At 41.1% G+C, this 27,323-nt stretch overlaps 2 protein-coding genes across 9 annotated transcripts in view; one reads left to right on the top strand and one right to left on the bottom strand.

Moving 5' to 3' along the window:
* aatka (apoptosis-associated tyrosine kinase a) overlaps positions 1–15,710 on the top strand; it is a 30,097-nt gene extending 14,387 nt beyond the window's left edge. For 3 of the 5 annotated variants that reach the window (XM_015031084.1, XM_015031083.1, XM_015031082.1), the window contains 12 exons: positions 5,357–5,498; positions 8,653–8,732; positions 9,175–9,293; positions 9,384–9,471; positions 9,611–9,744; positions 10,134–10,218; positions 10,308–10,429; positions 10,913–11,062; positions 11,653–14,845; positions 14,928–15,075; positions 15,313–15,516; positions 15,600–15,710. In XM_015031084.1, coding sequence (XP_014886570.1) covers positions 5,357–5,498; positions 8,653–8,732; positions 9,175–9,293; positions 9,384–9,471; positions 9,611–9,744; positions 10,134–10,218; positions 10,308–10,429; positions 10,913–11,062; positions 11,653–14,845; positions 14,928–15,075; positions 15,313–15,516; positions 15,600–15,628 — 4,494 coding nt within the window. In that variant the 3' untranslated portion in view covers positions 15,629–15,710. Of the gene's footprint in view, positions 1–5,356; positions 5,499–7,702; positions 8,413–8,652; positions 8,733–9,174; positions 9,294–9,383; positions 9,472–9,610; positions 9,745–9,850; positions 9,976–10,133; positions 10,219–10,307; positions 10,430–10,912; positions 11,063–11,652; positions 14,846–14,927; positions 15,076–15,312; positions 15,517–15,599 lie in introns of those variants that run through there. The other 2 variants (XM_015031085.1, XM_015031086.1) reach the window with 2 other exon arrangements.
* A 910-nt stretch (positions 15,711–16,620) lies between these two features.
* LOC106946629 (brain-specific angiogenesis inhibitor 1-associated protein 2-like) overlaps positions 16,621–27,323 on the bottom strand; it is a 58,161-nt gene continuing 47,458 nt past the window's right edge. Inside the window, exons 8-15 of one of the 4 annotated variants that reach the window (XM_015031091.1) lie at positions 25,314–25,556; positions 24,892–25,123; positions 24,491–24,692; positions 24,250–24,318; positions 24,014–24,173; positions 23,747–23,784; positions 20,146–20,188; positions 16,621–18,489 (exon numbers count right to left, since the gene is read on the bottom strand). In XM_015031091.1, the coding sequence (XP_014886577.1) occupies positions 20,161–20,188; positions 23,747–23,784; positions 24,014–24,173; positions 24,250–24,318; positions 24,491–24,692; positions 24,892–25,123; positions 25,314–25,556 (972 nt within the window). In that variant the 3' untranslated portion in view covers positions 16,621–18,489; positions 20,146–20,160. Of the gene's footprint in view, positions 18,490–20,145; positions 20,189–20,775; positions 22,157–23,746; positions 23,785–24,013; positions 24,174–24,249; positions 24,319–24,490; positions 24,693–24,891; positions 25,124–25,313; positions 25,557–27,323 lie in introns of those variants that run through there. The other 3 variants (XM_015031089.1, XM_015031090.1, XM_015031087.1) reach the window with 3 other exon arrangements.

The raw sequence follows: 27,323 nt of genomic DNA, 5'->3' as shown, positions 1-27,323 counted from the left end.
CCCTTTTATCCCCCCTGGGAAACTATTAAGTAAAAAGATGCCTTTTTTTGTTTTTTTTTTTTTTTTTTTTTTTTTTTGCTTGTTTTCACAAATTTAATGAAAAGCATGTGAAAAAGTTTAAGTAAAGTGATAATTAATGTGTTCAATAAATTTAAAACAGAAGATACACAGAGGGGGGCAAAAGAAAGAAAGAAAGAGAGAAGCAGTTGATTTTTAAAGAGATTTAAGAGAAGAATAAATTATTGATTTGCAGCATTCAGAAACAACCAACCTTCTAAATCTTTTACAACGCTTCCTTCTTTCAGTGTAAGCGATGTAAGCAAGTCCCCCCACCCCACTCACACACACACACACACACACACACACACACACACACACACACACACACACACACACACACACAGCCATCCCAGACTGCCATACATTGTTTCTGTCACCTTTGACAGCCAGCATGAGCGACTCACAGTGTGTCAAACATGTTCACCAAACCAAGCAGTAGATCAGGCCTAGTAGTAATCTACACTGTTAAATACAGAGAAGTCTCCAGAGCAGAATCTCTCAACATGCTGCATATATGAAGAATTTCAAACGTCCCCCTTCAACGTGCTGCTCCTACTGAGAATTACCATTTAGATATCTTTTAATTTTGTCAAGTCCATTTCCTCATGCATTTTAATGGAGCTTAGAGTGGATAACTTACATTCACAACCCATAGCAGCGCCGACTTAGTTTAAGATTGCTAACACAAATCAGCTTGCAGTCGGAAATACAGGATTAAAAATTTTCGTCGGGGAGAAGACAAATGTCTCGGCTGACTTTTTTCATGGAACGCTGTGCGCAACAGCAAACTTGTTTGTCAGCCCAATATGCAAAACTATGTAGCTGTTTCCATTGGTGCCCGGCTGTATTTCAAAAATAGGGGCGGCCAATTAAGGAGAACGCTTAGCATTCATTTTGTTCCCAGCCCCTGAAAAAAACCTTAAGATATAATTCTCTGTTTTATGTGTATGTTCCTCTCCAGATGCGATCCTGTAATCCAACACCTCATGAAAGAACATTGATGTTTTTTCCTATTAATATGGTCCCAGTGTATTTCTGAATACATGGCTCCTCCAGACACTGTTGCCTTATGCAGGAGATCACGAGTTCAATCCTCACAGAGCACTTATTTTGGCACTTTGTTGTTGCCTCGGCAATATGCCAGTTTGTTATGCGTGTTTCATGAAATTACAGCTGGATAAAGTTTGAAAGTAATCTCTAGAAAAGAGGTGAGGAGTTTCACATGTAAGAAAAACTTAAATCTTAAATCATTGTAGTGACATATAAACACATTATATACAATAAAATTAATCAAATATTGTTTTAACTGTAGCCTGATTCACACTTTAATCCATGAATCTCTGTTTTCCTGAGTCATTAACATGGCATGACACGGATCCGAGTTTATTTCACTCTCTGGCCCTTAGGCTGGACGAATGTTAAATGATCGAAAATAAATCTCTGACCGAAAGATGAGTGGAGACCTTGGCGCCATTGATCGAAGAGACTTTTTTCAAAATATCAGGGGTATTATTCAAAAAAGCTGGTCAGCAAATAAAACACCAATGCTTCAAAACTGTTTTATCTTTGAGAGACATGTGGTTCACTTCACACTAGAAGCAAACTTCTTGACTGAATAAAACTATGTTTTTAGTGCAGATGTCCCACTGGTGTCAATAGTACAGGGGTCAGCTTTGTTCATTTGGTAAAATGGCACTGTTGATTCTTCCGGTGATATTATCTTCCAGTCTTTAAAGTGAACATTTGGCCACCAAACATTTGTTTGTGACTCAGTGTTTTGCTCACGGACACCTCAGGAGAAATGAGTCAAAGCTTCAAACCGCATTTACTACAAACAGACCTACTGGTGAGTCTAAAATGCACCAAATTAGCAGCAGGAATTAAAGAGAAATACTCCAATAGCTCCAACACTTCATCTTCCTTTCTCCAAAAGCTTATTTGCTTTCTTGTGGGACCGCACTGTGGTAAAAAGCTTCATTATTCTTCCCCATCGCTGTGTTCCTACCGGAGCGTGCAGTGTGTGGCTGGGTATTAAGTGCTTTCTAAACTGAAGACTCTCCTGGGATCTATGCACTGCTGACTCACAGCCAGGTGCTCGCTTTCACACTTCACTCAGAGGAGAGTGGCAGATGGTCGTCTTGAATGAGAAGCGCACATACACACATTCCCGTGCGCGCACGTTTAGCCACTCAGACACACGCTGAGCAATCCAGATATCCCATCGTGGTCCAACTCGCTCTTATCCCGTTTTCCCTTTTACTTTCCCTGCTTATCTTTAAATCTGCCGATGCTTCAAGTTTTACTTTATGATTGCACATAGTTAACCGCAGACAAAATGGGCGACTTCACATGATTGAATGCAGCCCTGCAGCTTGATTTCGAAAACCAACCCCCTTCTAAATTAAATATACTAACGATATGTGCTGTAATTCTGAGGGGATCATGTGGTTAGGTATTTTGGGACATCATGAGTGGCACTGACTCTGAGAGAAAATGTTAAAGATAAATGTCTCCACTCAGCTAAACAGTGCTAGCTCCAGGTCCTGATAAGATTCAAGTACTTATCAATACAGTTTTTAAATAATTTCACTGTAAAACAGGAGGAATCAGGGTAGTATTTCTAAGCCATTTAATTCCACAAACATTTGGATGATTAATTCCTTTGATTGATTTACTTAAGATATGACGCATTGGTTGCAATTAATTACGTTTGAATAAATAAAACACTTTTAACTGTCATTTCTGGTTGTTATTTACATATTAACAGATACAAATGAAAAGTCTCTTAGTTACTATCACTGGGTGATCACTGCAGGTTTTCTTTAAGAGTGCAACTTATTGAGGGATGATGAGCTGATATATATATATATATATATATATATATATATATATATATATATATATATATATATATATATATATATATATATATATATATATTTTAATAACACCTGGACATGATGCAGACAATTTAGTTCTGAATATAAAACTAAACTGAAACAGTGTTTTCATTATGTATTTTTACCTTATAGAAATGATTAATAATAATGCCTATGACATTTCGCCCCTTCTTTTCAAAGCCTGCAGCTACCGGCTTTCAGCAAATGGTAAATATTTCACACTGGCTATGTCTACGCACTTAGCAGTGGTCTTTGAGAATTGGATGTATTTTGGACTTACTGTGTCTTGCATAAATTTGCATAAATACAGACATGTTCTGCCTCTAACTGCAACGATGACACCTCGTTTAAACTTAGAAAAACTACATCAGCACGAAGAGATGCTGTTTACTTGACACCGTAATTTGAGAAGCAAAGGGATAACTTAATAATTTATACAAACAAATTTGCAAGATATTTTTTTTTTGTGGAAAAACTGCCAAAATCCTGCTGTGAATCAGCTTGTTAGTGTACCTTGAGAAATTTCTGCTTGAAGCTGTAACCAAGAATTTAGTGTCTGCTGATACCCTCAGCTTGGGCGGCACAAAGCTGCACATTTCCAAATGTAAGTGAGGTTCAACTGCGTTATTTGTTCAAATAAAACAAGATTTATCAGACCAAAAATATATTTAATCTTGATAATGTGGTTCCTTTAATAAAGCTGCTACCTAATGAGACACATCATGCATTCATAATAAAATCAAAAGTGGCTGAAATGACAAAAACATATTTAGTAAATTATAAAAAAGAAAGTGTAGTTCCATCTCTCTAATAGGACTTTGAAAAAAAAAAAAAAAAAAAAAAAAAAATTAGCATCTACCACAGCCGTAAAGAAAAGCGGAAAATGAACAAACAATGTCGCTGTATTTCTTCTAAATGTGAGGCATATGACAAAAGCCTGAGTTCATCTGTGCAGTGTGACATAATATCGAACAGTGAAGCTGACGTAGCAAATAAGAACCCTCTGGTTTGAGAAAGATTATGATGGGATTGCTGCACAACGGTTAGCGAACAAGGACACTGCAGTGGACCGAGCGGCAGGAAGATTGGTTGTAGAAATAAATCAGACAAAGAGCAAAGAGAAATAGGTGGGATGTGGGGCAAGAGAGCCTCGCAGCTTTTCTACGCTACTGCTGCATATGTGTGTGTTGAAAGTGGAGGGGAGATGTGCAGTAGGGGACAGGCCATTTTTCTACGATGGCTAAATATAGCTCACGCTCTTTACCTTCTCCTAATGTAGAGTAGACAGTTAACCTTTTCTTTTTAAAGGTTAGTCATACTTTATGTAATGCACAGTAAAAAAATTAACTGCAGTCTTGGTTTGGCATGATGTCATAATCGGGGTCTTGTAAAAGTATTCACACTGCCTGAACTTTTGTCATGTTACAACCACAAAACTCAATTCCTTTCAGTGGGATTTTATGTGAAAAACAAAAACAAATGTAACATGAACTTGTAAAGTGCAGGAAAATTTTGATCTTCTCTTTTCCTTTTTTTCCAAAGAAAAATCTGAAACGTGTGGTGTGCACCTTAATTCCTTTTACTCCAACACCACCGCATAAAATCCAAACCAAATGCCTTCAAAAGTCACATAATAGTGTTAATTACAGTCCAGTCAATTTTAAAAAAAAATCTTTAGTTATCCCCAAGGAGGCAATTAAAATATAGAATTTTCAAAATATATCACATTTTGAAAATTCAAGCATTATCTGTTTATACATTTTTGGGTGTCCAGGCTTAATGTCCTGCCTAGATGGCAGTCAGATTTACTGCTCCGTCACTAGATAAAACATATGTTTTATTTTTTATGCTTTATGTGTGTCAGTTGTTGATCTTCTCAACAAGCATTTACATTTAATCTGCCATTTCCTGACTGCACTGCACCTCTTCATTAGTAAATATCAGTAAACCACTTTGATACTTAGTTTTGCACTGTGAAGGTCTTATGTGATGCAGCCCGCAGTATTGGCAACGAGGAAGCCAAGTTGCCTGGATCTGTCCATGACTCTCATATCCTGCACTTTTCATGAGTCCACATTGAGTGCTATCAATATTTATCAACGAAATATTGAAAATCCTTTAGGAAAAGTATCAAGATAGTTGATAAAATACAGGGCAGTATATTTTTCATTGAATTTCTCTTCTAATGAAATTAAAGAAAGTCTTTGTTTGCACAGTTTCAATATCCATTGGCATTAGTATGTGAGCATCTTAATGTACACCACAATCTACATGACTAATGTATATGGGTAGGTGAATGTGCCTCAGTGTATTTTAATGCCCAGACAGTTGAGCCATTGTCTCCCACTCGCTAGTTGGGAGCAGATGACTAATCCAAGTGTCTGTCCTCGCAACAGGAATTTGAAAACACAGAGGGAGAAGAGTACCAGGCAGACCTCGCCGCTCTGGCCTCGCCTTCCTCCCAGAACGGGCCCGAGGTTTACATCCTGCCCCTCACTGAGGTCTCCCTGCCCGTGTCCAAGCAGCCAGGCAGATCAAGTAAGAAACTACACCACAGTCAGAGCATTTTTTTTTTTTTTTCTGAATGTGATTACCACATATTAGCTAAGCCTTCTTGACATTAATTTCTAATGGAGGGGTTCATTTCCTCTCAACAGAACATCCTTATACATACAGTTGAAACTAGACATTTATATACAGTACATGAATATATGAGTCCCATACATTTTCTGCTTCAAGTCAGTTAGTGTCACCGACTTTATTTTAATTTGCTAAATGCCAGAATAATTAGAGAAATATCATTTTCAGAAAAAAAATATATACATATTTAATAATAGATCCAAGGTTTTGATTCAAACTCGGTACCATGACCCTACGCATACGGACAGATGAGTTACAAAGTGGCTTAGGAACAACCAGGTCAGTACTTTGGCGGGGCTATCCAAAAGCCTGATCTCAGTCCAATAGAAAATGTCAGGGCAGAGGTGAAAAGACCACACCGGTGCCGTCAGGAGAAATAGGTCGAAACTCTAGCACACTATTGTTCGAAGTTTGTGGAAGGACACTCGTAGTATTTGTCTCAAGTCAAACTGTTGAAAAAGCAATTTTGCCATTGCTCAATCTTGAACTCTGAAAGTGAACTCTGAATTTGTTTTTAATGTATTTTTCCATCTATGATTATTATTGTTACAAATGTCCAGCAAATTAAACTATCAATATATACAATCATCTGCTGGTGTAAATGATTCTATTTTATCTTTTTTTCTTTTTTTTTTTCTTTTTTTTTGCGTAATGTAATGACGTAGTTTTATCTGAGGTTTTTTTTCCCCCATTTCATCTGTTTATATTTCGTCAGGTCATCCTGTCTCACGTTAAAACGTGCATGTTCATTTCTGTGTCAGCATGTGGCACATCCTCGATTTGTCTCGCCCCTGCATGACTCACGGGCTGTCTGCGCCGAGCTGGGCTCGGTTAGAAAGGAAGGCTGTAGCTTGCTGCTCTTCGGCATCCCAGGATGAGAGCGCGAGGAGCGATTGGACAAGGCAGCCTCGGGCTCGCAGCCAATCCACGGCCTTGCCTCTGTCCCTCGTAGCGACGGCTGTGTGATTGGTGCAGGTGTTGCAGGGCGAGGAATGAGCAAATGGTGAAAGGAGAGATTGTGAAAGAAAGATTGTTTTAGCCTCGGAAAAAGGAGAAGGAAGGTGATTGTGTAAACACAGTGAAACTTAATGCTACTTCTAGATTCTTGGAGGATTAATACAAAAGGAAACGTATGTCATGTATAGGCATTTCAAGTGATTCAGACAAATCTATGCATATAAAGTGAATGATTCTAGTTTAGTTAGCCACACATAATTAGTAAAACCATATTAGCAATGTTTAAGGTGATATTCACCACAGTTACACCAACATGTGCAATAAATTAATAGCTGTCGTAATTACTATTAAAAAATGCTTGTTGAACAGTTTGTACAAAAATATATGAATGCTGCTTGCTGCAAAGATCAGTTATGAGTCAGAATGGATACACAGCTCAGTGTTTCGCATTGATCTGACATCCCTGCTTTCCAATTTGTTGCTTTTATCTTTTATTCACGAGATCAAATTATGCTTTTCGACAGACGCTTCAAAGTGTGCGTGTGAGCTCGTTTCATTCCACCATCCCACAGATCTTACAAGGCTCAATTGTACCATCTTCATTGGGAATGCAGCGAGCAGGACACAAATGCACAATCAGCGTCGTGCTGTCCAAGTTAGGAATAATACAGCATTTTAATTATTTTGCTCTTCAACTCTTAAGTGAAGGAGTGACGCATCAGTAAGCCGAGGTGGTTGTGAAGTGAGGTGTCAAGTCTGTTATGGCTGTGACAACTTCCATCCAGCGTTGTAGCAGAGAATGGGCCTTGTGTATGTGTGTGTGTGTGTGTGTGTGTGTGCGTGTCTCTGCTTGGTGGACTAGGTACCAGGAGACACAGCGTGAGCGTATGAGTGAGCGAACTGAACAATAGCACTGCTTTAAGCCGGCTGGCCAGTGGGGGAGCGCAAGGCTGGGCTAAAACGTCCGCGGAACGCACCAGTGGAGGACTGGCATTGTAGGGTGAATACAGTGAGGGGTCTGTGACAGAATGAAGAGAGACAGGGAAAGGTTGGTGGCATGCACCAGGGCCTAAGAGCAGGGGTAGAGGGCGGGGGGGGGGCGAAATAGGGGTGGTGAATGTGTATGACAGAGATCTTTTTTTTTGCATTGGACAGAGCAGTGTTTGTTTCATCTTCGGTTGAGGAATGCTGCTGTCCTTGGTTGACAGGGGGGCATTATGTGGACTTTATGTCATTACTGGGTGACTTGAAGCTGCACACAGGGCTTCTGCGTCAAACGGCATACAACCGACATGTGTGACGGTCACACCGGGGTTGATGCACATCCAGAAAAATCTGCGTGCGGGGACGAAGGAGCCATCGGTAGATTGGTTTGGAGGTTCTTCTTTTTCCGTAACGCTTTACAGTAGATTCAGTATAGCACTGTGTCGGAATCGAGGATTTCAGTATTTGCTCAACAGCTGGAAAGCCCTAGAGGGGGACAGTGTGCATGTTTGTGTGTACGTCCCAGTTGGAGGATGAGCGCGCTACAGATGGAGCGAGGCAGAGTGGTGAGCTTGTTCAGCTGTCGGAGGGCCCGGCGGGTTAAATCCTGCCGAGGCTGTCTCACACACACTGAGACTTTTGGGCTCTCTGTCACATACACACAAAGGGGGCTGAGATGCCCTGGGGCAGGAGCCGGGGCCTCGGGCTCTTGGTTCTCACACTCTGAACCGGCGCGCCATTTCAGTCGGGGTCATGGACTCAGACCCCGTCACAGTACTGAGAGTGGCTGGCCACTCCGTCTCGTTGTCATTATGGTCTCGACACTCAACCTTGGACATCTACGTTTCCTAAACCATGAGGATTCAAGGAGGTAATTCGTTTCACCAGAAATGTGAATGCGCAAAACCGTGCTTCCCTTGTAGCGATTTTACCCAAGATGCTGGATGTTGATTTTATTTTTGTGCAGATCAACTTTTTTGTGAAAGCTTTACTTCCGTCATTCAATTCTTTTGAGACTATTTTTTTCTTATCACATCAAATCAACCGGTACAATACGCAGTTCTGTCCAGTCCAATAGTAGTTGTGTGTGTTGTTTGTTATTCCTTTTCAGTACAGCTGTTGAAATCTTCTGACATTGGCCGCCACAGTCTGCTGTATCTGAAAGAGATTGGACATGGCTGGTTTGGAAAGGTAATTTGCTTCTATTTTTTTTTTTTTATTATTTTAACAAAGTTTTCTAATAGAGTCTAGATAAACTGATTCACCTGCCTGATCATAATTAATTGCTATGACTTATTATCTGTACTATTCTTACTACATTTGATGTTTTTACTCTCTGGAATGTGAAGTTAATGGTATGAAGCTCTGAAGGCCGAGGAAAAATCTTTGGCACTTCTGTCAGGGTGTCAGTTCTATGGGAGAAAGGAGAAGAAACTCACAGTTACAGTGGATTTCTTGTAGTTTAACACGTTACTGCAGCTCTTGAATTTCTCCTCACACCACTCCCTCTGCCAGCTTTAAACTTTGCAGCTTTATATCGATGTTGTTTCTACTTAATAGTCCCCAGTGCCAGTTTGTCTCTGAAAAAAGAAACTGCTTGGCTGTTCTGTTCTTTCTTTCCATAATCCCACAGGTTTTGTTGGGGGAGGTCACTGCAGGCATCAGCACCATCCAGGTGGTGGTGAAGGAGCTGAAAGCCAGCGCAAGCGTCCAGGACCAGATCCAATTCCTAGAAGAGGCCCAGTCATATCGGTCAGTGCCATGAAAAGTAACAAACTTCAGTCTAATGTTATTTTTTCATTCTTAGAACGGGTGCTATTTAAGTGTTTGTTGTTGTGCCAGAACCCTTCAGCATCCTGCTCTCCTACAATGCCTGGCGCAGTGTTCAGAGGTCACTCCCTATCTGCTGGTCATGGAGTTTTGTCCTCTGGTATGAAAACAATTTAGTGTAAAACGTTGTTTGCTCCCCTCATAAATACCTCCTCATGTCTATTCTTGGCCCTGCATCACTTGTAATCATACACAGTCTGGACACTTAAAACCCTCATTTCCTTTCTTCCTCCTCTCAGGGAGATCTTAAGAATTACCTCAGCAGTTGTCGGGCTACTGACTCCGAGACTCCAGACGCCTTGATCCTGCAGAGAATGGCTTGTGACATTGCTTCAGGACTCCTGCACCTACATAAATACAATTTTATCCACAGGTACATAACAATGGCCTCAGTCTCTTTGCAATTAAACCTGCTGTCACTGCACTAAATGAGCAACGTCAAATCAAAGGCTTTGTGTGCCCCCTGTTGGTCTCTTCCTGCAACAACATCCTGGTGCTGCCTGAGTACTTGACACAAACTCCAGCATCAGTGATTTTGTTGCTGGGGGCGAACCTCTTTCTGTTGCCATGACCGCCATGCTGAAAAACTCAACATATAAAAGAGGTGAGGTGAGATGAAAACTGAATGTTTCAGTCCTTGCACAACCAGGTTTTAAAAAAAAAATCAACAACAAAGGAACAGTAGACTTCTACAAAAGATTTTTATCAACACTTGATGCATTATTTTTTAAAGTTCATCTCAGTATTTCTTTGACACAACAGTGACCTGGCCCTGCGAAACTGCCTTCTTACATCAGAAATGTCTGTGAAGATCGGCGACTACGGGCTGTCTCACAGCCGATATAAGGTCAGCTCTATAATAAAATGTACATGTTTTCTTTTGCATTTTGCCCCCTTTCCATTGATAAACCTCATGCTCTATGTTTGCTCATGCAGGATGACTATTTCATAACCCAAGACCAGATTTGGGTGCCACTGCGCTGGATCGCACCAGAACTCATAGATGAAGTCCACGGAAACCTGCTGGTTGTTGATCAAACCAAAAGTAGCAACATATGGTGAGAATTTTGAAGGAAGGTTGTAAAATTTGGTCACAGATGTAGCTGCATTAAGGCTATGCCACATCCTTAGATATTTTTTTTTTCCTTCTAATATTGTTTAATTTATTGTCAGGACAATTTTTTTTATTTACAATGCTTTAAAAATGTATTTGCAAGCTCAAAACTTTCTTCTAGGTTTGCTTATTTGTCTCAAAATTTTCAATAGCTCCCTTAATAAAGAAAAGAATCATCTGTAAGTGTGATAAAAAAGCAAAAACTGATGATCTCTACAACTAAGAACATACGTTTTGTGGCAGTATGTTGCTATTGATTTTGTCCTTGTTTGTGTGTGTGTATATCTCTCTCTCTCTCTCTCTCTCTCTATATATATATATATATATATATATATATATATATATATATATATATATGTGTGTGTATTTTTTTTTTTTCATTTTGTAGCATCAAGCATCTTGACTTCCATTTCCTCCATTCCTCCAGGTCTTTGGGTGTGACTTTATGGGAGCTGTATGAGCTGGGAAACCAGCCGTACAAACATTACTCTGACAGACAGGTGCTGACATATGCTGTGAAGGAGCAGCAGCTCAAGCTACCGAAACCTCAGCTGCAGTTCCCCTTGGATGACCGCTGGTGAGACATGCTTTCCATGTTTACCCACTTAGGGGAACTACGACATTGATCCCTAGACATGTTAGGACTTTAGATATTCAACATCACCAGGCTTTAGGCCTAACTGGCCAATTGTTTCATTAATAGCCAATGTTTTGTTTCATCCGACCGTTGCAGTGATATTTCCCATTGCAAGTGAGAGCAACTGATCAATAGTCTTCCTCTTCTTTATGGCCCTCCTGGCATAAAGCAGAGTTAAAACACCACATCCATCTTTACTTGCAAGGCAACTGAACATTGTTTATGCCTATTAATTTTTCACTGTTGTTCAATGAGAAAGACATTTGGCACTAAGCTACACTGACACACAAAGAGAATATTTCAACTGAGTCAGCAGCCATACTGCACCCTCCTCATGTACCCTGCAAGTTATTGGCCAGAGCTGTAAATAAATGCCAGGTGTAGCTGCAAAGTGCTGACCTTTGAGGTTTCTCTTTAAATTGCATAGCTGTTTATCTAAGATCAATTCTTTAACGTCTCCTCCTCGTCCGGAATACCATTAATTTTGTCAGAGCTGGTAAGAAAGTGAAATATTTTTGCACCTTTTTCAGGTATGAAGTTATGCAGTTCTGCTGGCTGCAGCCAGAGCTCAGGCCCAGCAGTGAGGAAGTGCACCTTCTGGTCACATACCTGTGTGCCAAAGGCTCAAGTGAAGCCGAGGAAGACTTCGAGCAACGCTGGAATGCCTTGAAACCCAATTTGCTTGGCAGCACATCGCACACGGCTGCATCCGCATCCCTGGTCTTCACTCCCACCCCTGCTGACATCCCCAGTGCAGAACAAACTCAGGCAGCGGAGCTGGCCTCTTCTGCCTCTTCCTCCTTCCCCCTCCTCGAGCATTTCTCTGACAGCTTTCACTCTGACACGGGGGATGACCTCCTGACCGTCACCGAGACGAGCCATGGACTCAATTTCGAGTATAAGTGGGAGCCGGCCCGAGCTGAGCAGCCTTATTGCTCTTCCTCCACCAGCGGGCAACTGGGTCAGGAGAACCCACACTACCAGGATATTTACTATTCTAACACAGGGAGTACCTCAGTGGGTTGCAAGGCTGACAGTCTGACATCAAGCAAGTCCCCATCCTATTATGAATCCGAACACACCAGTGTGGTTCCAGTGCTGAGTGCCCACAGTCCCTCTATCAGCAGCGAGTATTACATTCGTATAGAAGAACCTGTCCAGTGCAACATCAAGATCGATGATGACATTGGCGACTATTGCTCAGAACTAGAATCTGCTACCAGAAGGTTGTCATCCGAAAACAAAGCTAGTTCTTACTGGTCCACCACTGACAATACCAGATCAAATGATTCAAGTCCCACCATTCAACTACACACACACCCACTGCTGAGCCCTTCATCTAACAACAGCCCAGTAAAGTCAGGTTGCTCTTACAATTCACTTCCGTCTTATAGCAGTAATGCAATCTACTGTGATGACTCACCTCCACCTAAGACACAGAAGCAATCCTCTCCCCTCGAAAAGACACCAGAGATTCAAACAAACCATCTTCGTGCAGACGGTGTGTTGGAAAACCCACGCAGTTTATCCCAGGCTGTCAGCAGCCCCAGTTTAGGATTCTGCGATCCGTACCTTGAGCCACACACAGGCCACAGCACAGTCAACGAAAGCTGCCATAACATGTTGGGCCCCCTCAGAAAGACGCTACCCATTATAAACCACTTTGATACAGATGTAGGAGAGGATGACGGCGATCTGCAATCCGGTCGACGGAAAAATAGAGAAGTTGAGGATAAAACCAACTGGATCTCAAACCGTTCAGCAAACAACAACAGCTTTGACAGCAGACACGCAGACGGCGGGAATGACAATTGCGAGGCTGTTCGATCTGACACAACAGATGGGTGGGCTTTGACCAAGGACACCACAAGAACCTTCCAAAGTTTTAAGCCTTGTGGCACCTTGGGGGGCAACGAAGAAGGCCCTGAATGGAGTGCATTGTGCATGTCTGTTGGTTTAGACTCTTACATTCAGATATGCCACAAAGAGTCGGCTCAAGAGGAGAAGCCTGCGAGTTTGGATATTTTTCAAAGCAGCAATGCTCTTATCAGCCCAAGAGAGAATAGCAGTGGTGCAGGTGGAGAAAATATTGACCCTCAGACTGATCAAACAGGGATCTTGTCTGATATGCAGAGAAGCAACATCTGGCAGGGAGTTTCAGCTGGAACATCTGTTGGTCTGAGTGGCTTACGGCTGAATTATTCAGAGCCGTCCAAAAGCAGCAGAAACCAGCAACATGCAGTAAACATTAGGGACTCCAGCAGCTGCCTGGTTGAACTCGGTGACTACAGTGAGGATGAGGAAGATGACATGGCCGATATCACATCGGGGATCTTTGCTGACTTCAACCTTGACCTCAGTGAGGTTGAGGAGGAGGACCTCAGCCCAAAAAAGATTTCAGAGGTGAATTCAGATTCTTTGGGTGCCATTAATGTAGTCTCATCTGTGGCAAGCTCCTGCGACCAGGCCTTCAGCCCCGATCCCTACAACACACCCATCCTGCCCAAATCTCTGGACAGTGGCTATGACACAGAAAATAATGAATCTCCAGAGTTTATGTTCAAAGAGCTTGGAGATCCACTGGGTGGTGAAAGTTGCCCTGGGTTGGGTGGAGAATCCGAAATTGCGCTGCATGTTGGTTTAGGGCCAGGTGTCTGCACTTCAACAATCACCTCAGAGCTACATGTGAAGAGCCTTGTTGATAATCAATATAGGGATTCAGCCTACTTCTCGGACTTAGACGTAGAAAGTGACAAGAGTCCCAAAGAGGAAGACAATGGGTTCTTTGCAGAATCGAAGAAACATGGTTCTGACAATACTTTTAACTCTGCAGTTGAACATTCTCTGGTAAACAGTCTAAACTGTGGAAGGAATTTAACAAAACTGAGACAACGCAAAAGTTGTGTTTTGGCAAATCTCTCAGAGGCCAGTTCCTACTTAGCCAACAATATTCATACACCCGAGTTGTCCATGCTGTCACCATTTCCTCCGCAGATGGGTGGGTGCCTCACCAAAGAAGCTGCTCCTGCTGATGACCTGGGGTTGGACACTGAGCATTCAGGGAACGAGCCTGCATCTGAGCTGAACTCCTTCAGTGGGTCAGAACCCTCCTCTTCTCTCCTGGAAGTCTCTGCAAACCACGAAGAGGCTAGCAGGGGAGCAGAAAGCTGCTCATCTGTCCATTCATCCGTCGCTCATTGCTCCCACTCCGAATGCAGAGAAAAACCCTGTGAAGAAAAGGAAAATGTCGAGGAATCCACAGAGGAGGAGGTGCCTGAACAGAGTCACGCCAATGAGGGAAACCAAATGGAGGGCGGGAGAATAAACGAGGAGGATTTTGAGGACATCGACGCAGAGGAGTGCGACAGCCTGTGTGAGGAATCCAACAGCCCTCGGGACCTTTCCACCTCCTCGTCGTTGTTGGAGCTTTGCGGAGAAGACGTACGAGCTCCGCTGGAAGAGGCTGAGGACGAAGACGATTCAGACGAAAGCGAGTCTGACGAAGAGCTGAGAACCTACAACATCCAGGATGAAGAGAGTGAGGAGAGCGAAGAGGATTTCAGGACAGTGCCGGTGGTGGTGAGCGACTGCAGCAGGGCGAGACACCTCCGCAGCCTCCTGAAGATGCCCTCCATGCTTACCCAGTCCTTCTGTGAGGAGCTGGAGAGGAAGAAAAAAGCAGTATCCTTTTTTGACGATGTGACGGTGTTTCTGTTTGACCAGGTATATGGCACATTCACGTACATCAAATTTTGCACCATATTGGCTTCTGAGAGTTTTATGAATGAAACAAGGTAATTTTCAGGAGAGTCCCACTGGAGAACTGGCTGACTGCTCGTTTCCCACTGGAGAGGAGCCCAGTGAGCAAGAAACGTCAAACGCAGATCTCGAAGCTCAATCCGGCGACGCTCACTGTTTTTCTAAAGAAACAGAGGGAAACAACTCGGCAGAGGGTACACACTAAGAATGGCATTATGTTGGTTTGTTTATCCTAAACTTTTAGCTAAGGCTCTGACTAGAAACACCAGTTTCCTTTTGAATAGAATCTCCAGTAAATAACTCAGCTTTATGAGCTTTTGACTTGCTGGCCAACAGTCAGGGCCACTCTAGCTAAAAGGTGTCACCTTCATGTTACTAATTGATGCTCATCAGTGTAGCTCTAAAATGTACTATGTTTCACCATTACGCAGATGAAAATTACAAATGGGAAGATGAGGACTCTGTGGAGACCTGTCCACCCTCACTCGACACCGTTCCCGATCCCGAGTTCTCACAAACCTCTATCACTGATACACCTGAAGTTCCGAAACCCGTTGCTGTTCCGGTTAACCGTTTCATGGTCTCTCGATTCTCCATCACACACGTATCCGACTCCCACACAGACACAGCAACAGGTATGTAGCAAACACCCACCTACACACTTTGGAGTGCTTCGTCATACGCTGCTCTGCATTCAAAAATCTCTTGTGTCCAACAGGGAATACTGAAGAAAACCCAAAACACTGAGTCTTAAAGGAGAGACCAGAGGAGGCGAAGACAGAAAAGCAGCATTATTATATTCAAGATGATATACAGAGTTTTATTTTTATTAGTGTTTTGGGACATCTGATTTCGAGAACCTTTATGAGACATTGCCTCATATTGTGGTCAGATACTTTATTGATTTGCACAAACCTTTTATTTCTTGACATAAGTGCAATAGCAGTACGAGTGGAAATTTGATTTTAAGAACTGCAGAATGTGGACACACATTTGTATAATATAGTTTGGGGTAAAAAAAAAATAAAATAAAAAATCCTGTTTCTGCAGATCTAACATAATTTTGCTTTATGAAGCTGCCGTTCCTTTTTGGCAACAGTTTTTCCGTTTAAAACACAGATGGAAAAATAAGCAAGGCTTCTTAGCTGCTTCTCCCATTGGCTGCCTTTTCACATCCGCTTGGAAACTAGTTCTGGCAACCTTAAGACTGTTATTGATTATTTAATCAAAAGCAGAAAACAGTACTCGACAGTTTCTTCATAGAAAGCCATAAAAGTTGGGGGGTATTTTAAACTGAAATCACATAATATTCACTTCGTGGCACTTTGAGCGAAAATTCAACCGATTGAAACGTAAACACCCAAGTCAGCATTACCAGTCCTTTTGGTTTACATTGCACTTTGTGTAGCCTTAGCTACTCTTCATCTTCCCAAACTGGAACAAAATGGGCAACCACAAGATATTCTGTTTTCATTCACTGTGCCAGCTACAGGTTTGTTTACTCTTGTTTATATATTTTTTTCTTTTTGTTTTCTTCTCAATAGAATCAGATGGATTGAGAGGTGTTTCCACAGAACTTTGTGGCGTCACTGTAAACATCCCAGTCATAAATGTGGAATGTCACTTGTCATGTTAATTTATCTTTTCTAAGAAAATAACTAAAAAAAAAATGTCTTGTCTACAAATGAGCGATTACACTTTTGGTGAATGCCTGAGCCTGAGGTGAAACCAAGACATTCAGAAAAGGACATATCTGGTATATTGTATGAATATTATATCAACATGTAGCAGGTAGCTTGAGTATTATTATTAATGCTGTATCAACTGCTGTATTCCCTCCCTTTCTGTCCTCCTGTAGCTCCAAGATTCAATGCCTTTCCCTCTCACTTTGCCTTTTAAGTTGTGCAAGTTTAAGAAAAAATGTTGCCAGTATTTTTGTATGAGCATTTCAAAAATGCAATTCAGGACGAGCGTTTATTGAATTCGCCAAAGAAAATTTGCAAAGCCCATTGGCTTTTAAGTGGCAGATGCCTTTGGGGAAGGTGAGGTTGCTCTATGCACCAGAAGTGACGTCGTTGCGGTTTCCATTCGTTTCTCAGTAATCGGTGTTGTACTCTCCACCCCGCCTCCGAAAATATGAATAAATCCAAGTACGTTTTCCCCCTTCTTGTATTTGTGGTATATTTTATTTGGTTTACATCGCTGGGCTTTTGTGAAACCCTACACTCGAATGTGAGAGCACAAAGACAAAGTATGACAACTGTGTAAGTTTAAATTTATTTGACAAGATAATTTAAACACATTTTCTTTACAGTATAGATATAGTACAAACTGGGAGAGAAGATAGAAATAAAGACAAGGACAGCTATGTTTAATTAAAAATAATAAAAAAAAAGAAATTTAATTGTGACGCAAGTATGATCATTTCAGTGTAAATGACTCGTGTTAAAAACAAACTCATAATTCGGAGGGCATTGCCTTACTGGAAAGCATTGCAGCTCATTCATCCAAACAATATTTCTTTCTTTGATTTTAACCTCTTTAGTCTTCATCTTCATACATCCTTATTTATATAAAACATGTCAGTGTCTTAGATCAGAGTGCCCTGTAATACTGAGAATGAAAGATTTGAAAAGATAATACTGGAGCTTATCTGAGTATCTACCACTCCCTCAATGCTAAAAAAGAAAAAAAAAAGACAGTATTAGGATCTTCCCCATATTCTGCTCATTTACAGAATTAGACATTAAAATAAGGAAAACAATTGCAATTAAAAAAATATTTTAGGGTATTACTGTGAAATTGTAGCTGTACAGAAGCTTGCCCACTTAAAAGAAAAATAAAAAAAAAGCAAAAACTGAAATATTCCCATTAATATTGGCAGGATTAAAAAAAAAAAAAAAAAAAAAAACACAGAAAGAACTTCACTGCACATAATTACCCTTAAACCAATTTAACAGAACAATAAGAAAAATTTTTTTTTGTTTACAAAATCAGCAAAGAAGCAGAGAAGGCACAGGAGATTGAAAGTCTGGGTGTCCTGCATCACCACTAAAATATAATCATCTAAATGACCTAACAGAAGCAAAATTGAAGCGTAGTGACAAACTGGGCTGTGGCCCTACTTTCAGATCCCACTCCTCTGGAAGTATTTACAGTATTAAAGAAAAACTAAGACGGAACTAAGAAGAAAAACTAATATATTCTTTTTTAACAGAAAAGCAGATAAAGGAAAATCTCCCTAGCCTTACCTTATCCAGAACAGCTGTGACCTAAATAACTTAATAAATCTATAAACCATCACCTTTAAAAGTTCAGGCGGAGACACTTAATTGTGGTTGAAGCTGTTGGTTTCTAAGAAGTTCAAAGAAAATTTTCAATAAAAGAAGGAACCAAATTTGAAGTTGAGCAAGCCATCTGTTGAGACGGTCCCACCTCTGGGCCCTCTTGTGGCAAATATAAAACATGCACCTCATGGCTGCTTTTCTCCTCTCACAGAACAGGTGCCCATCAGTGGAAAGAAGGCGGCGGCAGGTTGCTAGTAGTAGATGGGTGCAGACCGGTCGTCAGAGAAGTTGGGCCTGAGGAAGAGCTCGAGGGACCGGTCACTGCAGAGAGATGAGGGAGGAGACAAGGAACACTCACAGTTATTAGTCAGCACGATCCCAATTTTATCCATACACACACACACACACACACACACACACACACAGAAACACGGTTAGACATTTTAACCACACCCAAGGATAGTTTACTTTTACTGTCTAAGAGTGATCAAAAAAAGTTGCTGTTTTGTGAGATCAAGCATGAGATGAAAAACTTTTCAAACATTATTAATGAAAAACAGTTTGTGATGCAGAAGAGGAAAAATGTGTTGGCATCCTAGTTAAATGTGTGTAAAAAGCACCCAATCCAACTTTTAATTTCAGCACATTTATCAAGTAGGAGGGAAAAATGACCAGGTTATATATTCCATTTCAGATTTTTTTTTTTTTTAGCAAAATCGGAGATGGAAAAAGATAAATAAATCAATAGGTATTTCTGCTGTGATTACTTTTGACAAACTAATTTTGCTAGTGGAACAGTACTAGGTTTTCAACTGTAAGATTTTACAAGGTTGGAGCATGCAGAGGGATCTTTTAACCACTCCTCCTCGGTGCTCTTTTTCCCAGCTGGAAGCCGTGGATGACATGGAGGGCTACAACAGGAAAAATTTGGGTTTAACAATTTCTGTGTAATTTAGACAAATGTTCAAGATCATAACCCATGCCATCTTAAGTTTAGAAGTACAGTCAACTAACTTCCAGTTTGAAAATGTGATTATGGCATTCCCACTAAAGGTTCTTGCGGTGTTTGAAAGAGAAATAGGCCAACAAAATTACTAATCCTCCATGTTTAAAAGTGTTTATCAAATACTTTTCCACATATCATTTGTTGGCTGTTGCATACATAATGCATCATGAGCATAAATGTTACATCTACATGTCATTCTGTTTTTTTTTTTCATGTTAAAAGGACTAACTGACCATTGGCAAATTTAATTTCAAGGCTCCGAGTGGCCTCCCAAGTGGTCAGACAGTGATTAACCTAATAAATCAGAAAGTAGGTCAAGCCGTCAGTTTCGAGCATAAATTATTCTGAGGAGAATGAACAGTCTGAATAAAAACAGCACGAGATTAAGAATTATTATTGGGTCAGTGCTGCAATGTCAGAGTCGCAGTTAATACGATTCCGTACAACTACCTACTGAATCATATTTGGACATGTTCAAATAAATCTTTGTCAAAATAAAATTCAAGAATGCTTTCTTTCATTTATTTTAAATGTATTTGTTAAAGTTATTAAGAGTTGTACAACTGGTGATTCAATAAATAATGATTTTAAGATCTCCCCCCCCCCCCAAAAAAAAAAGATCAAATGTAATAAAATTAAAGCTTGGACTTTTTCTGAGAGATAAGGATAATGCGTTTTAAGGCTTTTTACCCATTCTTACCAGTGTACCAACACATTTGTCAGAGTCTGTATGTCGGCATGCATGGTTAGTGTCTTATCTGGATGATATTGAAATAAAAAAAAAATAAATAAATAATAAATTAGCCCAACCCATGGCCTGCCAGATTGCCAAAACCAAAAAGACCAGTAATTTCCAATATCCTATTCCAGCAGACATTTAGCAAAAAGAGATGAGACCAAGCGTTCATAAAGAGAAGTAAAACAAAGGTGATTAGTTTGTTGAGAGGCGATGGAGACTGGGGGGGACTTACGGCGGTCCTGTTCCCTCAGAACCGGGACAATTCTGGACCCAAACTGGAAGGTAAAGAGAACCTTGGGGTTTGAATGGTTCATACCTCAAATCATGCATGGAACAACAACTTGTAAGGACAATTGTTAGTCTGATGCAAGACAAACATACTGTACGTTGGTAAGGTTTAAATGAAAAACGCATATCAGGAGTGCAACACTTCATGCTCTACATGCCGTCTCAATTCAACACGACCTCAATGGAGACAGATCATTACCATGAACGGACCAAAATCAACTGCGAGAAACGAATCATCTCTTTAAACCAAGTACAACTCTCACAAGAAAAAAAAAAAACAAGGAACGTGTGCAGGCAAGAAAAGTTCAGTTCCTCACAATACGAATACTGAAAACACAACACCACCTTCACTTACTTCTTATTTTCCCCCACAAGGACAGAAGGTAGTGCAGATGAAATATGGGTGTTGGGAGGAGGCAGGGATGAAACATGCATGGGACACAGCCGTGACGGAACTACTCACAAAATGTTACTTTTTAGTATGAAAAGAAAAAAAAAAAAAGCAGAAAGAAACGCTGAAACAAGGAAAATGCCTCGTCAGTGGCAGAACAGATTCCTCGTCAGACCAGAACAGTTTATTAATATATAGAGATGTGTTTTATTTAGAATACCTTTGTAAAAAGTCACCATACATTCAAGGTCAATTTTTAGTGTCACATTTTTCTGGTTTCCCCCTCCACGGCATGCATAAGATAAACGCTTCAACTCATCAGTATGTTTACTATTTTTTCTGGAAATATGTTACAAGGACAGTGTTTATTATAACCTTTTTTTTTTGTTTTTCCTTAAAAAGAAAAGACCAAAACTGCACAGCCACTCAAGGAATACAATCAGAAGAAAACAAAACAAAACAAACAAACAAAACAAAAAAAATCAGGGAAAATTGCAGAAAGCTGTGTTAAGTAAATCTCAAGTTATTCACAGCTGTAATTTAAGAATAGTCAACAAAAATTCACTGGAACAGCTTTAAGTGGCGAAAAAAAGAAACAGTATTTTTAATTTAACCAAGATATCTGGCAGTAAGTAAGCCAGGAAAGCAAAAAAGAAAAAAAAAAGCAAAGAAATAAACAAGTATGCCTGAAGTTTAACCAAGCACACATTTACTTTAGACAGACTGGGAAGAAAACAAAAGAATTTATATGTTTGTGTTTATTCAAAAAAAAACAAACAAAAAAAACAAGCAAAGTAAGGCAGATATGACACACCCTCCGGACAGAAAGATCTAGCATTGACACAAGGAAGCACAGCAGGACCTGTGGGAGTTCTCAAAACAGAAACACGGCAAGCTGCTGGACAGCGTTTGTTGAAACAAAGCTTTTTCAGCCTGTCTTTTTTGGTGGGAACTCAACAGTATTGGGGCCCCATGGTGCTTAAAAAAAAAAAAAAAGGCCATTCAGTCAGTGGCTTTAAGTACAACGACATTGAAGTCTTTTGGCACTTGAACAGTACATGAACATGTCTTTCAGTTTCTGACAAAATGACACAACCATGTACATGCATGAAAGACGAGCAGTAGCAAAGGCAGTCTCTTGAGAGGACAGTCCGAGATGTGTGGACTGTGATCAGAGAGAGTGTTCAGAGTCCGTATCGCTGCATGCCGAGCAGGTAGGCCCCGCTCGGGATCTCACGCTCAACGCAATCCTCCACCCACCAGCCGCTACTGTCCACACCAACGCCAGAAGCAGCAGCAGCACCCAGGACGGACAGGAGTAGGAAAAGGAGGGACCCGGGGAGGAAGAGAGGACAGAAAGGAGGGATGAAATTGGCCTCTTCCATTCGGAGAAGGGGTGTGAGTGGAGGCAGAGGTGCAGACAAGTGGACAGGAGGGGGAGGGGAAGAGGAAGGAAAAGATGGGGGAGGAGGAGGAGGAGGCCCCTGTGCTATCCGGAGCTGTCTGTGTCTGTCTGTATGTCTGTTCTCACACAGTCGAAATCAATTTGCCATCAGGACTGTCACTGTGGAACAAAGAGAGAAGGAAGCTTGCCAGGTCGGACACACTCAGAGAGAAATGGAGAGAGACAAGACAGGCACAAGGAGGCATGGTGGCGTTCAGAGGTAATGTAGATGGGGGAGGGGGGGAGGCTCAGGAAAGCTGCTGCTGACCCCACCTACAAAACTCTGAGCACACCTGCCAAAATCATGAAAGACTGGAGCTTCAATTCCATCATCAACACCTCTAAACAGAAATCAAAATCCATTCCCCAAATCAAAGTTTTACAGTTTATGTTTGCTTCTAAGACACAAAACGGTGACACACGAAAGGAGCTGCTGTTGATGAGGAAATTACAGAGCGACCTCCACAGATGGAGGGATGTAATATTCATCTGTGAGGGTAAATACACCCTGGAAGATGGTAATACCGGTACAGAATAAATAAACACACACTTAGAGCAGACAGGATTGTGAAAAGCAGCTAAACGTTTGGTGCCAAAAGGCTCCAGGGCAGGAATGGTCGAGATGATGTCAGCATGACGTACACTGTCACAACACGTACGTCATAAACACCTGTACAGATACACATCCATCTCAGGACACTGTTCTCTCTCTTAAGCGCACACCACCTGACACACATTTAAGAAGGATGTGCTGGCTGATTAGACAGGAACAAGCACTCTACATTCTGTTACCCTAAAACAAACCTAAAGTGTATCAAGAACTTGATTTGAATAAAATTCTAATTGACTTGCCCAACAGCTATTGGGCCATAAACTGGTAAACTGATCCTGCCTGAATGTATTCAGTAAAATAGATTTTGCTTTTTTGTAACACTGGAAAGAGACAAAAATCTAAAAAGGAAGAAAAAAAACTAAGTATCCAATTTCAAAGGGTGTTTTATATTCAGTTTTGATCTTCTGACAGGCATAAGAAGAAATACCAGTCGCTTATTGTTGCTGCTGATGGAAGATTTTCTACCAAATAAAAAAAAATTGTTGTCCACCCCAATTTTCATATTATGATATAAAATGTATTTTAAGTAAAAACGCTGATTTTCTGACATATAGCCATCTTGAAAGTAAAATACAAAAAATGGCCTTGAAACCAGATAAGTGTCACAATTCCTCCAACACACACGTTAACAAAAAACACAAAGGTTTCCTGCCAAAAAGAAAGACTTACAAATCTCCATTACTACAAAATCTAAATAGTGGTGCTGAAAATACAGGTGTTCCTTTTTTGTTTATTGCAGGGAAAACATCGTCCAGCTATTTTTGTAGGCTCTATTGTCTGTTTCATAGCTACTCACAATGGGCAATCACATGACAATGGTGCAAATCAACTGCACAAATGAAACCCTAATAAATTCTAAGATGTGTATAATTTGTTTTATGACACACAGTAGTCATATTTTGCTGATTAACTTTATTCCTGCTTGGAAATTAGTAAAAGCGACATTTAACTGGAACAATATGATCCAAGGATTCTTCCATTAAGAATCTATTTACCATAAGTCAAAATCACTAATGTATTATTTACTTTAAAGAAAAAAAAAAACAAAAAAAAAACATGGACTATAAATTCACGGGAATGCAAAATGGGTTACATACCTTGTGGCAAAGCGGCTGTCATAATCCTCAATGGCAGGCTGGAAATTAAAAGGAATTATTTGTTATTCTGATAAAGCCCTGTTGTTTTAAAACACAGACACTAGGTGGCAGCAAAAAACTATGCAGAAGTAACTTTTCACATACTGCAGGATTACTCATAACCAATTATGCAACAAAGCCTTAACTCAGATGGATGCTGCAAATTAAGCACACAAGTGCAACAGTCGTACAGTCTGCACATTTCATGGATGCTACGTTTAGTAATACCTGTGGAGCGAACCCTGCCATGCTGTAGGGCCGTGGGCGGGTCTGTGCTAAGCTCTGTGCCAACAGTCGGGCAGTGAGGCCGTAGTCAGGTGTGGGCAGTGATGTGTCGCTCTCCAGCAGGTTCCCAGTGCTGCTGCTTTTACCATGATGGAGACTGGAACTGCAGAAAGACATCAGCCTTAACACTGGAACTCGTTTGAGCTTTTAGAACCGTTCACGAAAGACGCAAGACGTACTTCACTTTGAGCTTGTCGCCATCGCTTTCAGGCAGCACACGTGTGTAGGAGAATGGGAACCAGCCACGCCTGGTGAAAATGAAATCATTTCCAATATGTGACCCACATTAATAAGTAGGTAAGTCCTTGAAAATCTATTTTTACAACCCATAAATTATGAAAAAAAAAAAAAAAATATATATATATATATATATATGTATGTTTTTATGGTATGCAATGAGAGAAAATGGATCAGACATACATCTTGTTCTTCTCATTTTCTCCATAGTGCCAGCCATCACGAGCCTCAGGCACTAGCAGGGTGATGACATCTCCCTCGGAGAAGCTTAGCAGGGTACTGTTGTCGCCTGCGGCATGGGAGAAGATGGCCTGGACGCGCGAGCGCCCGTTCTTTTCCAGTCCGGCTGCCATGGAACTGGACCTGGGCAGAGTCCGTGTCTCTCCTGAGGAAAGTTGAATTTTAAATAAAACAGGATTGGATTGGCTACCACATGCTACGTGACAATCTATTAATGCATTTCAATAATGGGAAAAAAAAAAAAAGAAAGATTTGGTAGTCAAACATTTTTGCACGGTTTTGCTTCAATTGTCACAGATCGATGACGGTGTGATACAGTCCAAGGTGTGTCCATGGCAGCTTACCCACTGGGTTTTTATTCTTGGCAGGAGCAGGCCTACGCACAGGGAGGGTGTTGGAGTAGACGTCGCTGACCTGTCTCTGGGGCTGGACCTGGGATTGGCCCTGTGCCTGAGTCTGAGGGGATGCTGGCCTAACTTGAGACACGGACATTGAACCCCCATCTGTCCAGTATTCCTCGCCGTGGACTCCTGTCGTCCCATTGACCATTGACATGCCATCCGGGCCCATCAGCCTCTGGACCAATCAGAAAATAAAATCAGAAGAATTCTGACAATATTTCGATTTTAAACCACAGTAATCACAGATTCATTGCACCAATAAAAACAGAAAGAATGACTCGAGATGCTAATGTGGCTCTAAGCTAAAGTCAGTGCTGTTCAGACAATAAATGAAATATCAGCCAGTTTTCTTTTCATTTTCTCACCGCTGGGTGTCCGAGACCACTCCCCATAAAAACAGCCAGCTCCGGGGGAACAGGAAGAGGCTGAGCCCCCGGTATGGGGTCTGAGATGACCAGATTGGATTTGGAGGAGTGCAGGGGACTTGTGCCTCCAAGAGCAGCAGAACCCATCTGCTGGGCCAGCAGCATGGCTCTGTCTGGCAGTTTGTTGGGATCTGAGCAGGCCTGCTGCCACACCGGGATCTTCTGGGTCAAAAGGTCTTTTCCCTGAGAGAACATAGACAAGAATGTGGAAACGAATACAGAGAAAAAAAAAAGCAAGATTAGAAGAAGATAGGCTCAATGTAAATACCGGAAAAGGCATTTTTATTCAGTACTATCCTTCCATATCCAGTCCATATAAATGTTTCTCTGTGTGTATCCTTGACCACTGCCCTTTGTGCAGCTTTGATGATGTGCTGCGTGGGTAAAGCAGACCATCACACAGCCAAGCTGCCCACTGCAGTATTTCCCAGCCTGTGGACACAGCTGTTCTTTTTACTAATGCAGAAATACTGTTTAATGTTTAATAGAAAAGAATGTATGCAAATAACACACGCACAAAAACAAAATGGGCTTTGTGCTTTCGCATACAATGAGATTAAACTCCCATTTCCTTGGTAACAGATATCTTGCACATAAGGAACTCTGGTAGAGTGTTCATGAGTTTGGTGAAGGTGAACACTTCCCACACACACCCCCATGCTGATTAATGACTAGACTTCATGTTGGGAGAGGGGAGAGAAAAAAAAAAAAATGTGGTCGACACACACCGTCCTCCTGCAGCCACATCTTCAGGCTAGCAGCTCTCACCCACCCATAATCCCAGGTGACTGATGCACTCCATTACCCGTGGATTTAAAATCGCTGAGGAACAGAGAGGCATGCATTTGAAGCATGCGCACCCACACAATAACAAGAATACATATGTAAATGGATTACATCCTTCTTTAACAATACCTTATTTTTCTGGGTTGTAAAACGAAGTAGTAAGTTCGTTAGAATTTCAGCGCTCTTTGCTTCAAATATCAGCATTGATGTAAAAATGATAAACAGGGATGAAAACAAGGGTTGTGTACAGGTAGCAGATTTAGTCCAGCCCATAAGATTGTCAGTTTTCAGGCTAAATAGTCTTGAAAAACCATTCAAAACAAACACACAATCTTTATTGTCTTTTATAGGGACTTTATGTAATTAAAAGTACTTCATAACTGACCACGGGAAGTTTATGTGGTTTTCACAATTCCCTGGCCAAACCAACATTGTAGCTCTAGCTGCAGGTGTAGGGTGGTTTTTGTGCTGGAGGGTGAACCTTTGCCCCACTCTTTTGCAGTTTCTAATAGCTTTCTTGCAGTATGACCCTGAATTTAGCTCCATCAATCTCCTCCGACTCTTACCAGCTTACTTGTCCGTGTTGAAGAAAAGCATCGCTACAGCAAGATGCTGACGCCATCATATTTTGCTGAGAAAAGTGTGCTTAAGGTGACATGGTCTGTTAGATATCTGCCTCAAATAGCATTCTCAAGAGATTTGCTTAACCTCATCTGACCAGTCATCTTGGTCCATGTGTTCTCTATATTCCCTAATTGATGAATGCAAAACTGAAAATATTCATTCTAATGGATTTCAACAATAGCTTCCCAAAAGGGCAAGAGAGGCAACAGTGGCATAAACAGGGATAGTGGTCTAAATTTTCTCTGTTGCCTGCTTATTTATCATCCACATGTGTTTGTTTATTTGAATCTCCATTATCTGTTGCCGTAGCAATGGCTACTCTTCCTGGGGACCACATAGAACTAAATATTGAATTATTCATTCCATTTGTTCTCAAATCCATTTCCTAGAGAATTTTACAGGAAAATTAGATCAAACAGGCAGAAATCTAAATTGTGAATTTCTTCAGTTAACTTAGGTCTCACATTTACAAATAAATTGCCCAAGCCATTAACTGCATCGCTCATGTCATTCACAGTTTAACACTCTGCATAATTTGTT

The sequence above is a fragment of the Poecilia latipinna genome, unplaced genomic scaffold, assembly GCF_001443285.1.
Source record: "Poecilia latipinna isolate Pla-1442-1.1 unplaced genomic scaffold, P_latipinna-1.0 Scaffold198, whole genome shotgun sequence".
Taxonomy (NCBI): domain Eukaryota; kingdom Metazoa; phylum Chordata; class Actinopteri; order Cyprinodontiformes; family Poeciliidae; genus Poecilia; species Poecilia latipinna.
This window is presented reverse-complemented; position numbering and strand designations above follow the sequence as displayed.